The sequence below is a fragment of the Bos javanicus genome, chromosome 20 (genome assembly GCF_032452875.1).
Source record: "Bos javanicus breed banteng chromosome 20, ARS-OSU_banteng_1.0, whole genome shotgun sequence".
NCBI lineage: Eukaryota > Metazoa > Chordata > Mammalia > Artiodactyla > Bovidae > Bos > Bos javanicus.
This window is the reverse complement of record NC_083887.1, coordinates 13,908,245-13,920,461: the sequence shown is the minus strand read 5'-3', so window position 1 is coordinate 13,920,461 and position 12,217 is coordinate 13,908,245. Positions and strand designations below refer to the sequence as shown.

Below are 12,217 nucleotides of genomic sequence, written 5' to 3'. Positions count from 1 at the left end.
TAATAGGCACTTTTCAAAGTGACAAATAAGCATTTTTCTTGTCTCTTTCTCATTCATTCTCATTTATCACTGAGGAGTATTATGCTCATAGATTTTAATGTTTTCATACTGTTATAATCAACTGAAGCCATTATTTTTTTTGATGCTCACATGATACCAAATATGGACAGCTGAGTGCCTTCAATAGGTTCCAATGTCTTTTGACATGCTCCCAGTATTTCTGGAGAACTTTCATTGGAATTATTTGCATATTTAACTCTGTTCTTAGAATTTTTATTTTAAAAACATTTTAGCTTTTTATATGGTCAAATGCATCTAAATTCTTTTACCATGTCTAGATTTCTATTATTAGCCAAGCCATTTTCTTCTGTCTCTACCAAGACTGCACAGTCTCCAGCTTTTCTTAGGTTTTCATAGCAATTCATCTAAAACTTATGTTTCTACAATAAAAGACAGAAGTCCAATTTTATTTTCTCCAGATGAATATCTAGTTGTACCACTATTATTTATTAACTAATTCATCTCTTTCCCAAAGATTGTGCTGTCATCTCTGTCACACTTTAAATTCTTAACCTGTTGCACTGAACCACTGGTATATTTCTAAGCTAATTCTACAGGTCTTTGATTATTCAGATGAATAGTTTAATCCTTTTATGAAGCTTAGGGTAAAATTAGTCAAAATTCCACACAGAAAGTAAATAACTGTGGCTACTGCACCTAACACAACATAGGACAGTCTTTGTTCTAATTTTTAACAAGGTATCACGATAGCAGCCAATGAGCAATTCACTCTGTGCTGAATGCACGTGTAGTTGTTAAAACATAAATAATAAAGAATTTACTTATAACAGATTATTCAAAAAGTTTTTAGAATATTTCTCTTAAATCAGAAAGAGGAGAAAACTTTCCAAATCATTAAGAATATAGGTAGTAACAAAAATGTTATACTTGGCATAAATACAAACACATTTTGTACCTAAAACACAATGTATTCTACTTTTAGGAAGAACAAAAGGAATCATACCTGAGCATTTGAATCAGTGAGCGTCTCAGTTCCAGTAAGTGATAATTTGTTTTGACACTTGATTTAAAAAGAAAAGAAAAACAAATCACACACTATATACAATAGACAATTTCTTTCCTCTATCCTTTTATACCAATGTAATATTCCTCTAAAACAATATACAAATATCTTATGTATGAGAACAATCTTTAAAATCCTTACTTCCTAAGCAAGAGGATCAAGAAGGAAGCCAAACAGGTCCCAACATGAACACAACAAAAGTACAAGTGGACTCTTGACTCAACACAGAATGAAAAAATGAGCATAAGAAAAATAAAAACTAATAGCTAGGGTGAATTAGAAAGTAAATAATGGAAAAATGGGAAATAATAGAACAAGGAGGAAAGCAGTACAGAAAGATAACAAAAAAGGTAAGAAGACAGTTAAAATCATATGAAAATAAAATCATCAGGAGACATTGCTACTATGCTATTGAAAAAGAATTCACAATTGTTAATAGTGATTATATCTAAGTAAAAATATGGGCAACTTAAATGTTAATTGTGCTTATTTCTAGTTGCAATACTTTTCCATAAAAATTTTTTGTTATTTTTTAAATTCAAAATTCTATATTGAAAATATTTCAAAAGCAACACAGAGTATCTTAAAATTTCAGTAATCACAGAGTACCAAGGATATATGTTCAAAAAATAATAATTTTTTTAAAAAGGAAAAAATAAAAAAACCATTAACCTGCCTTAATGTAAAATTTTACTGGGAATAAGATGTAAAAAAATGTCTATGGCCTGTATCATATATTACACAATTTTGAGTATAACAAATTTTTACCAGCATACTATAGTGCACCAGAGTGATTCTATCTCATTAACTCAGAAAATGTACATATAATTCAATCAAATTTTCTAAATTAATTCATATTTTCACTCAAACCCCATTAAGTATAAAGTGTTCTTACTCTTTATATTCTCTGTCTTGGAAAATAAAACCACTAACCACTCAATGGCCCAAGCTAGTAATTTAACTGCTAAGTCACTTCAGTCATGTCCAACTCTGTGCGACCCCATAGACGGCAGCCCACCAGGCTCCCCGTCCCTGGGACTCTCCAGGCAAGAACACTGGAGTGGGTTGCCATTTCCTTCTCCAATGCATGAAAGTGAAAAGTGAAAGTGAAGTCACTCAATCATGTCCAACTCTTAGCGACCCTATGGACTGCAGCCTACCAGGCTCCTCTGCCCATGAGATTTTCCAGGCAAGAGTACTGGAGTGGGGTGCCATTGCCTTCTCCTAAAACTATCTGTAATTCCCCATAACCATTTCACAACAATTAACCTCCAGGTCCTTTTAGTCCAATCTTCTTAGTATCTCTTAAATCCATTCTTCTATTGCAATGACATCTGGCTTTAGTACTTCTTACAGGACCACTACTAGAGCCTCCTGAATATTCTTTCTTTCTTTCTGTAGTCTCATTTTTCTACATTCCATCCTCTTCAAAACTACCAGAGTTATTTCCTCAAACAAGGTATCTCATAATGCCACTTCATGTTTATAATCCTTTAATAGTTCCCCATAATATTCATTCAACAAAATCCTTCATGTCTTGCCCCTAATTACCTCTCCAGTCTCACTCTACAAATCCTTCTTCTCCTAATTTAAATATCATACTATTCTACTAAGAGTTCTCTAAATTCTTCCAACATTTATGTATTTTGTTCTTTCTACTTTGTATACCTCTCCCACTTTCACAGGCTAACTCCTATTTATCCTTTTGAAATGAATTCAGTATTATTTCCTCTTTAAGAAAGCTACCTTTGATACCTTCGGGCTAGGCTTAGTACTCCTTTTAAGTGTAGTCTTTAAACTTTACCACCATATTATAATTTGTGATTGCCTGAATTAGATGATAATCTCCTTGAGGACAGGGACTGCTAATTTTTTCTCTTTCTACAGCTCACCTAGTATAAAATTTCTAAAATGAATGCTTATAAATCTAAAAAATATGTAAGTATTTATCATATAATATAATGGCTTTCAGGGTTCCCTGGTGGCTCAGCAGTAAAGAATCCGCCTGCCAATCCAGAAGACACAGGAGATGCAGGTTTGATCCCTGGGTCATGAAGATCCCCTGGAGGAGGGCATGGCAACCCACTCCAGTATTCTTGCCTGGAAAATCTCATGGACAGAGGAGCCTGGCAGGTCCATAGGGTCACATATGGCTACAGTCCATAGGGTCACAGAGAGTCCGACACAACTGCACATGTGCATAACTGCTTTCAGAAATCAGTGTAATTCTTTCTTACATCTATTACTGAAATGGAATTCAACCTCACAGTAATTAATTAGTATATCACTTTTATGTCTTGATACTTACTTCTTCCATATCTTTCCACATTTCTTCACATTTTTTAACAAGTTCTTCCTCAGCATCAGCAACATCTTCCACATCTGTAGTACTATCTGGATCTAGATCTTGCTGATTCAATGACATGTGCCTTATGATTTTTGTTAACCTTGTTAAGAAAAACTAAAGTAAAAAATATTCATTTAACAATATTCATTGATACCCACTACCTGCCAGATACTCACCTAGAAGCTAAAGATGTAACAGTGAAGAAAACAGGCAAATATTCCTCCAACCAAGGAGGTTACATTTCACTTGAGGAAAACAATATAAACTCAAAAGATTAAAACAAATATAAATAAACTATAAATAAAATAAAAGATTAACTATACATATGTGTTATATATCAAACAGTTTAAAGAACTATGAAGAAAAGCAAGACAAGGAAGAAACATATGGAGTGCTCAGACAGGGGCAACATCATTTTTCACAAGGTGGTCATATAAGGTCAATGAGACAACTTAGCAAAAATACGAAAGACAGAAGGAAGTAAGACACATGGATATTTAGGAGAAGAGGCTCTAGGCAGGGGGAACTGTAAGTACAAAGGTCCTGGGGAAGTAACATGACTGCTGTGTCCTAAAGCAGTAAAGAAGCCACTGTGATTAGAGCAGAGTAAGGCAGAGAAAACAAGATGAGGTCAGAGGTCCTTGGTTCTTGAGGTCAGGTCACAGGTTGATGTCTCTATAAACCGCCACCAAAGCAAATGTTATTCCCTGTTCTGACAAGAGAGGGAAAAGTCCCAAAGCTCAACTTTTGCCCCCCAAGGTCCAGGCTAAGAGAAGGGGGGTCTCTACATGAGCGATTTCCCTTGCCTGGGAGCAGCCATCCAGCACTCAGCCTGGGTCTTCCAGCCAGTGCCCGGGCCTGGCTGAAGAGACAGCTCTCAGCTGGTAGGGCCCTCAGGGCCAGGTTCCCAGACTCTGCCCAGTCATTATCACTGAGGGAACAAGGTGCCCAAGACCCAGTCTGCCCTCAGTCCACCCAAATTAGGGCCAGGTCCCACACACTGTGACCCATGGATACTGCCAAGGTCATTTGATCACAGAGGCGGGGATAGGGGATATGTTCCCTGATGCTTCAAGGTGAGGGCTCTATATCTCTACAGGACACAGCCCTTAGCCTGTACTCTGGCCCCTCAGCTCACCCACCAGCCTGAAACCGGAGGGCCTGGAGAAGCTGGAGAGAAGCCGCAGAGAAGCCCAAGATCCACTTCACTGCACTTTCTGTTGTGAAGACCACTGAAACACTGACCAGTGTTGGAGCACAACTTCTAAGCACCGTGCTAATGGCCACGCCCTAACAGTTGTGCACCTGCCCGGCCCCTATTACATAAGTTTTGGAATAATGTGTCACACAATTTCATTGAAGTAAATAACAAAAATGGAGGTCACTGTTAACCTTCATAAAAGTAGCTTCAAGAGAATCATGGAAGTGAAAGCCTGACTGAAGTAGATTCAAGAGACAGCAGGCAAAGAATTGAACATATCCAGTATATAAAACACTTTTAAGAATTTTTTCTCTAAAGGGAAGAAACGAGGTCCCAGCTGCAGTAAGATACAAGGTCAAGAAAGTTATGATTTTTTTTAAAGTAGGATGAAATATAGCATCTTTATATGACATAGCAAGAGAAGCAAACATTCTAATGCAGAAGAGAAAGGAGAGGAAAAAAGAATAACTAGATCTAATGTACAGAATAAATAGATAAAATAATAATAATATAAAAAAAAAGATCTAATGCACAAGTAGAGGGATTGGCTTAAGACAGATGTACATGCAGTTCATCCATTTTAATGGAAAGGTAGGCAGAATATTAGGGGCAAAGATACAGGAAGATGAATAAATATGTAAGCTTATGTAAGTTCTGTCTGGATTGCTTCTCTTTCATTAGTGAAGTGGTAACTAAGGTCATCAGCTATGAAAGAAGATGGGAAAAATGCAGTGGAGATTTAAGAAAGGGAAAAAAATATATAAAATACATATATAAAAGAGTGGAAGAGGGTGAAATAGTAGGATAAATGGGTAACATTAAAGCCCACTTGAAGTTAGTAGGCATGAATTTAAAGTGAAAGTAGAACGTGTTTGTGTGTTTTCGTCTATAGTGTAGCAGGACAGGTAAAAACAGAGACAAAATGAAAGAAAGACAAAGTCTAAATTAGTATAACCAGAGGAGTGAGTAGCTAAGCTAAGGTAGAGAATATAATCACTGGAGGAAAGGAGGTCAAGAAATAGAGAGGCCAGGTGATTTGGAAGATCTATTATTTATCAATAGAGAGTTTTAAAGATACGTAAAGTTATGTCACAGATTGGAGGACTCAATGTTTTAAGGATATAAAATTCTTTCCAAGTTGATCTATTCAATATTATTTCAAAATTTCAAAAGTTTTCATTTCTTTTTGTGGCATCTGACAAGCTAATTCTAAAATTTATATGGAAGTGCAGATGGTCAAAACAGTCAAGATCCTCACAAAGATTAAGACGGGAAGACTTGTTTTACCAGTTGTCAAACTTATTTTAAAAAAATTATATTAATTATGATAGTGTTCAATTAGCACATAGATAGGCAACTGAACAGTGGAACACAAAACCTTTCCAGAGTCACACATTCAGGGACCTATGATATATATTGCTTTTTTTTCCAGATATATTTTGGCCCATACACACTTTCCTCATTCTTTTTAACAAATGTGCAATTTTTGTGAGGAAAAATGAGCACAGATATATGCCTCAATCTTTATAGTACTCCTCCATCCCTCAAAAAATCCAAACCATAAAGAACAGGGAAAAAATATTTTTTTAGATCTTAGATGAGGAAAGGCCTTTCTAGACAAAACTAAGTAAAATCACTATATAAAATTTTTAGAATTCTGAATGGACAAAGATATCATTAAAAAGTTAAAAGTTAAAACCCAAAAACTTAATAAAGAAATTTGTAATATACTTGGCATCCAAGAACTAATTTCTTAATGAATAATGAATGCTCACAAATTAATAGAAAAAAGTAACAACAAATCAGAAAAAATTTTAAAAATGACCACTATAAAAGTCAGGATATTAATTACTTTTGGATAGTGAGAAAGAGGAGGTAAAAGAAGATGGGAGGCTGTGATTGAGATGAGCCAAATGGAGAGACTTCTGCAATGATTACCAACATTTCATTTCTTGATCTGCATTGTAATAAGGGTATTCATCTTACAATAATTTATAAATTTTATATTTATTTAGTGTGAGGTTTTTCGTATCTGTATTTATTTTGCAATAAGAAGGCAAACAATAAAAACACTCAAATAGAAATGAGTAAAGAAAACAAATGAGGAATTTAAAAAAAAAGAATTACATTTTATATAGAAAAATGCATTATCCTTACCCATGTCATAAAAATGCAAATTAAAATTATTTTTTCATTCAGACAAGCAATAATGAAAAATTAATTAAAAAAAAACAATATTGGCAAGAGTGTAAAACAACAGGCATGCATTGTCTGAAGATCAATCCCTTTGTAGGATAGTAGCAATATCCATTACAACTTTAAATGTATTTATCTTTTGAATCAGAAATTCTACTCCCAGGAATAATCCTACAGATATATTTGCATAAGTCTACATTGGTATGCTTTCTGCAACATTATCAATAATAACACTCATGTGAGTGAACTCTCCAATTAGACTGTCCTGGTTTAAATTCTCGCTTCAGAATTTACAAGCCTGATGACCTTCGGCAAGTCACTTACATTGCTGATGCCTCAGTTTCCTAACCTGTAAAACGAAGACGGTATTACTTACTTTATAGGATTGTTATGACAATTAACTGAGTTAATATATGCAAAGTTCTTAGAAATGTCCCTGGCATATAAAGAATTGTATCAGTATTGGCTACTAACATTAACAAAATGAATGTTAACTGGTAGAAGGTTGGTTAAACAATTTATGCCATATCCAAATGTGTTTACACTAAAAATCTTCCTTGCTATACACAAAAGATAGTTAAGTTCACAAAGCTATAAACAGTCATTAACAATTTTAGAAAATTTTTAAGCAAAAAATCAAACATTATATATGTTTTAAATATACCTTAATTTAGAAATTAAGTGCAAATTGATCCTTCCCCATCTTGCAGAATACTAGCCAATAAAATACATTATCAGTGAGAAAAATTAATGTAAAATTCTGCATGCATGTATATGTATAGATATTCAACAAGCTAGCTGAATGTACAACTCAATGTAACAAATAAATAAGAATACTTAAGGATTTAAATTTTGGAGAAGGAAATGGCAATTCACTCTAGTATTCTTGCCTGAGGAATTCCACGGACCGAGGAGCCTGGTGGGCTACAGTCCATGGGTCGCAAAGAGTCGGACACGACTGAGTGACTAACACAAGGGTTTAAATTTATCATTCCCCAAACATATACCCTTAAATCTACCTTTCTATAAAGAGAACACGTCCTCAGATATTTTGAAGTCCTCAGTATTACAATCTGGAGTCACTTACTGAAGAACAGTAGTGCTATATTTAGAGATACTATGCCATACAAACTTAAAAAATCTAAAACCAAGATTTAATATTAAAGAACCTCATACTATCATTGGAAGAATAATATACATGAAATAAATTAATAGGAAGTACCCATGTAATTCTAAGCTATATTTATTTATCTGACACATTATCTTAATGTGGGCCATTTGTCAGACACTGTGGTTCTAACTGTGTAGATGAAGTCTGTCCTCATGCAGCATACATTTTCAATGAAGAGAGACAATATAAATAAATGGACAACTAAATATCTGAAATTTCTCCAGGTAGTTGCAAGTGCTATAAGGTAGTAAATTATACAATAAAGACTGCAAGTGCTTTCAGAATTAACTATATCGAAGATCAGAGAAATCTACTGAGAAGAACAAATGGCTTAGTACAGTGCTCAGTACACAGTGCTAGCTCCCTAGAATGACAACGATTATGAGAAACTGTAAAGATGAAGGTTAGATTTGCTATAGAGATACTCTCTCAAAGAATTAAAAGCAAGATTAGACCAAGTATGAACATGAAAAATTTGTGAGACACAGAAGAAACTGGTGTGATTAGATCAGAAGGCAGAGAAGAAATGAGAATTTCTAGTTAGGACATGTCAAATAATGGGAGCCTTTAAAATTTGCTGTTGCTGTTGTTTAGTCACTATGCCCTGTCCAACTCTTTTGTGACCCCATGGACTGTAGCCCACCAGGCTCCTCTAGCTGTGGGATTTCCCAGGCAAGAATACTGGAATGGGTTGCCATTTCCTTCTCCAGGGTATCTTCCCCACCCAGGGATGGAACCCACATCTCCTGCATTGGCAGGTAAACTCTTTACCACTGAGCCACCGTGGAAGTCAGGGGGAATTTAAAATTTAGGGGCGGGGGGAACCTTTAACAAGTATTTCCTATGGGCAGTTACCTCACTGTATTTCGGGTCTGTGCGTGTGTGCGTGCTAAGTTGCCTCAGTCGTGCCTGACTCTTTGCAACCCTTTGGACTGTAGTCTGCCAGGCTCCTCTGTCCATGGGATTCTCCAGCCAAGAATACTGGAGTGGGCTGCCATGCCCTCCTCCAGGGGATCTTCTCCCACCCAGGAATCAAACCCATGTCTACTGTGACTCCTTCATTACAGGTGGATTCTTTACTGCTGAGCTACCAGGAAAGCCCATCTGGGGTCTACGACAAAGCAAAAGCAAAGAAGCAATTTATCTGGTTTGAAACAGGCAACCAGATGCCTTCTGAGTGGGCTTCTGGAGGAAGTGTTTTAGGGAGACCATTTGACAAGAATAAACTGTGGAAAATTCTGAAAGAGATGGGAATACCAGACCACCTGATCTGCCTCTTGACAAATTCGTATGCAGGTCAGGAAGCAATAGTTAGAACTGGACATGGAACAACAGACTGGTTCCAAATAGGAAAAGGAGTTCATCAAGGCTGTATATTGTCACCCTGCTTATTTAACTTACATGCAGAGTACATCATGAGAAACGCTGGACTGGAAGAAACACAAACTGGAATCAAGATTGCCAGGAGAAATATCAATAACCTCAGATATGCAGATGACACCACCCTTATGGCAGAAAGTGAAGAGGAACTAAAAAGCCTCTTGATGAAAGTGAAAGTGGAGAGTGAAAAAGTTGGTTTAAAGCTCAACATTCAGAAAACAAAGATCATGGCATCTGTTCCCACCACTTCATGGGAAATAGATGGGGAAACAGTGGAAACAGTGTCAGACTTTATTTTTCTGGGCTCCAAAATCACTACAGATGGTGACTGCAGCCATGAAATTAAAAGACGCTTACTCCTTGGAAGGAAAGTTATGACCTACCTAGATAGCATATGCAAAAGCAGAGACATTCCTTTGCCAACAAAGGTCCGTCTAGTCAAGGCTATGGTTTTTCCTGTGGTCATGTATGGATGTGAGAGTTGGACTGTGAAGAAAGCTGAGCGCCAAAGAATTGATGCTTTTGAACTGTGGTGTTGGAGAAGACTCTTGAGAGTCCCTTGGACTGCAAGGAGATCCAACCAGTCCATCCTAAAGGAGATCAGCCCTGGGATTTCTTTGGAAGGAATGATGCTAAAGCTGAAACTCCAGTACTTTGGCCACCTCATGCGAAGAGCTGACTCATTGGAAAAGACTCTGATGCTGGGAGGGATTGGGGGCAAGTGGAGAAGGGGACGACAGAGGATGAGATGGCTGGATGGCATCACTGACTCGATGGACATGAGTCTGGGTGAACTCCGGGAGTTGGTGATGGACAGGGAGGCCTGGCATGCTGTGATTCATGGGGTCGCAAAGAGTCGGACACGACTGAGCGACTGATCTGATCTGATTTATTGGATAAAAAAGATTAAGATGGCAAATTTTACACATAGGTCAACAAAACAGAATAAAGAGCCCTGAGGTAAACCCACACATATAAGGTCAATTAATTTTATGACAAATGAGCCAAGAATATATGACAGGGAGAGTCTTCTCAATAATGGTGTTGGAAAATCTGGACAGCCACACACAAAAGAATGAAACCATACCCAAAAATTAACTCCAAATGGTTAAAAGACTCGAATGTAAGACTTAAAACTCTAAGACTCCTAGAAGAAGACATAAGTGGCAACTTTCTTGTCATCGGTCTTGGTGATTTGGGGAGTTTGGTAAAAAACAAAAATAAACAAGTAGGACTATATTAAACTAGAAAGCCTCTGCACAGCAAAGGAAACCATTAACAGAATGAAAAGGCAACTACTAACTGAATGGGGGAAAATATTTGCAAATCATATATCTGATATGCGGTTACTATCCAAAATACATGAAAAACTCAGACAAGTCAATACCAAAAAGTAATATGACTTAAAAATGAAAATGTTCCAAAGAAGACATACAGATGACTAACAGTTACATGAAAAAGTACTAAACATTATCAAGTAAATGCAAATCAAAACCACAATGAGGTACCATCTCACACCAGTCAGAATGGCTGCTATCAAAAAGTCTACAAACAATAAATGCTGGAGAGGGTGAGCAGAAAAAGGAACCCTCTTACAGCCTTGGTGGGAATGCAAACTAGTACAGCCACATGAAGAACAGTGTGGAGATTCCTTAAAAAACTGGAAATAGAATTGGCATACGAGCCCGCAATCCCACTGCTGGGCATACACACTGAGGAAACCAGAATTGAAAGAGACACGTGTACCCCAATGTTCATTGCAGCACTGTTTACAATAGCCAGGCCATGGAAGCAACCTAGATGCCCATTGGCAGACGAATGGATAAGAAAGCTGTGGTACATATACACAATGGAATATTACTCAGCCATTAAAAATAATGCATTTGAATCAGTTCTAATGAGGTGGATGAAACTGGAGCCTATTATACAGAGTGAAGTAAGTCAGAAAGAAAAACACCAATACAGTATACTAACGCATATATGTGGAATTTAGAAAGATGGTAACTATGACCCTATAAAGAACAGTCTTTTGGACTCTGTGGGAGAAGGTGAGGGTGGGATGATTTGAGAGGGTAGCGTTGAAACACGTATATTATCATAAGTGAAGCAGATCGCAGGTCTAAGTTTGATGCGTGAGACAGGGTGCTCAGGGCTGGTGCCCTGGGATGACCCTGGGGGATGGGATGGGGAGGGAGCTGGGAGGGGGGTTCTGGGTGGGGAACACATGTGCGCCTGTGGCTGATTCACGTTGATGTATGGCAAAAACCACTACAATAAAGTAATTAGCCTCCAATTAAAATAAATTAATTAATTAAAAAAAAAAAACACAATGAGATGTTAGAGTGGCAATTATGAAACCAGTGTTGGCCAGGATGTGGGGAAAAAGGAATTTCCTTGTTCACTGTTGGTGAAAACATAAATTGGTGTGGCCACTATGGGAAATATTATAAAGGTTCTTCAAAAAGGTAAAGACAGAACTACCATATGATCCAGCAATTCCACTTCTGGGTGTTTATCCAAAGAAAACGAAAACATTAATTTAAAAATATATATGCAGCCTTATGTTCATGGCAGCATGACTTACAACAGCAAGGACAACCTAAGTGTGTACCGACTGATGAATAAAGATAATCCAATACAAAATAGACAGACATATATAAGTACATTTTATTCAGCCATAAAGAAGAATGAAATCTCCTCTCTGGCAACACCAATGGACCTTGAGAGCATTATACAGTGTGAAATAAGTCGGACAGAGAAAGACATACCATATGATCTCACTTACATGTGGTATCTAAAAATAATAATAAAAAAGACAAGCTCACAGATTAAAAAAAA

The 12,217-nt window shown here is 36.8% G+C and overlaps 1 protein-coding gene across 2 annotated transcripts in view; it reads right to left on the bottom strand.

Moving 5' to 3' along the window:
* CENPK (centromere protein K) overlaps window positions 1-12,217 on the bottom strand; it is a 55,884-nt gene that overhangs the window by 42,712 nt on the left and 955 nt on the right. For both annotated transcript variants that reach the window (XM_061393426.1, XM_061393425.1), the window contains exons 2-3: window positions 3,393-3,545; window positions 1,025-1,081 (exon numbers count right to left, since the gene is read on the bottom strand). In XM_061393426.1, the coding sequence (XP_061249410.1) occupies window positions 1,025-1,081; window positions 3,393-3,509 (174 nt within the window). In that variant the 5' untranslated portion in view covers window positions 3,510-3,545. The remainder of the gene's footprint in view (window positions 1-1,024; window positions 1,082-3,392; window positions 3,546-12,217) is intronic.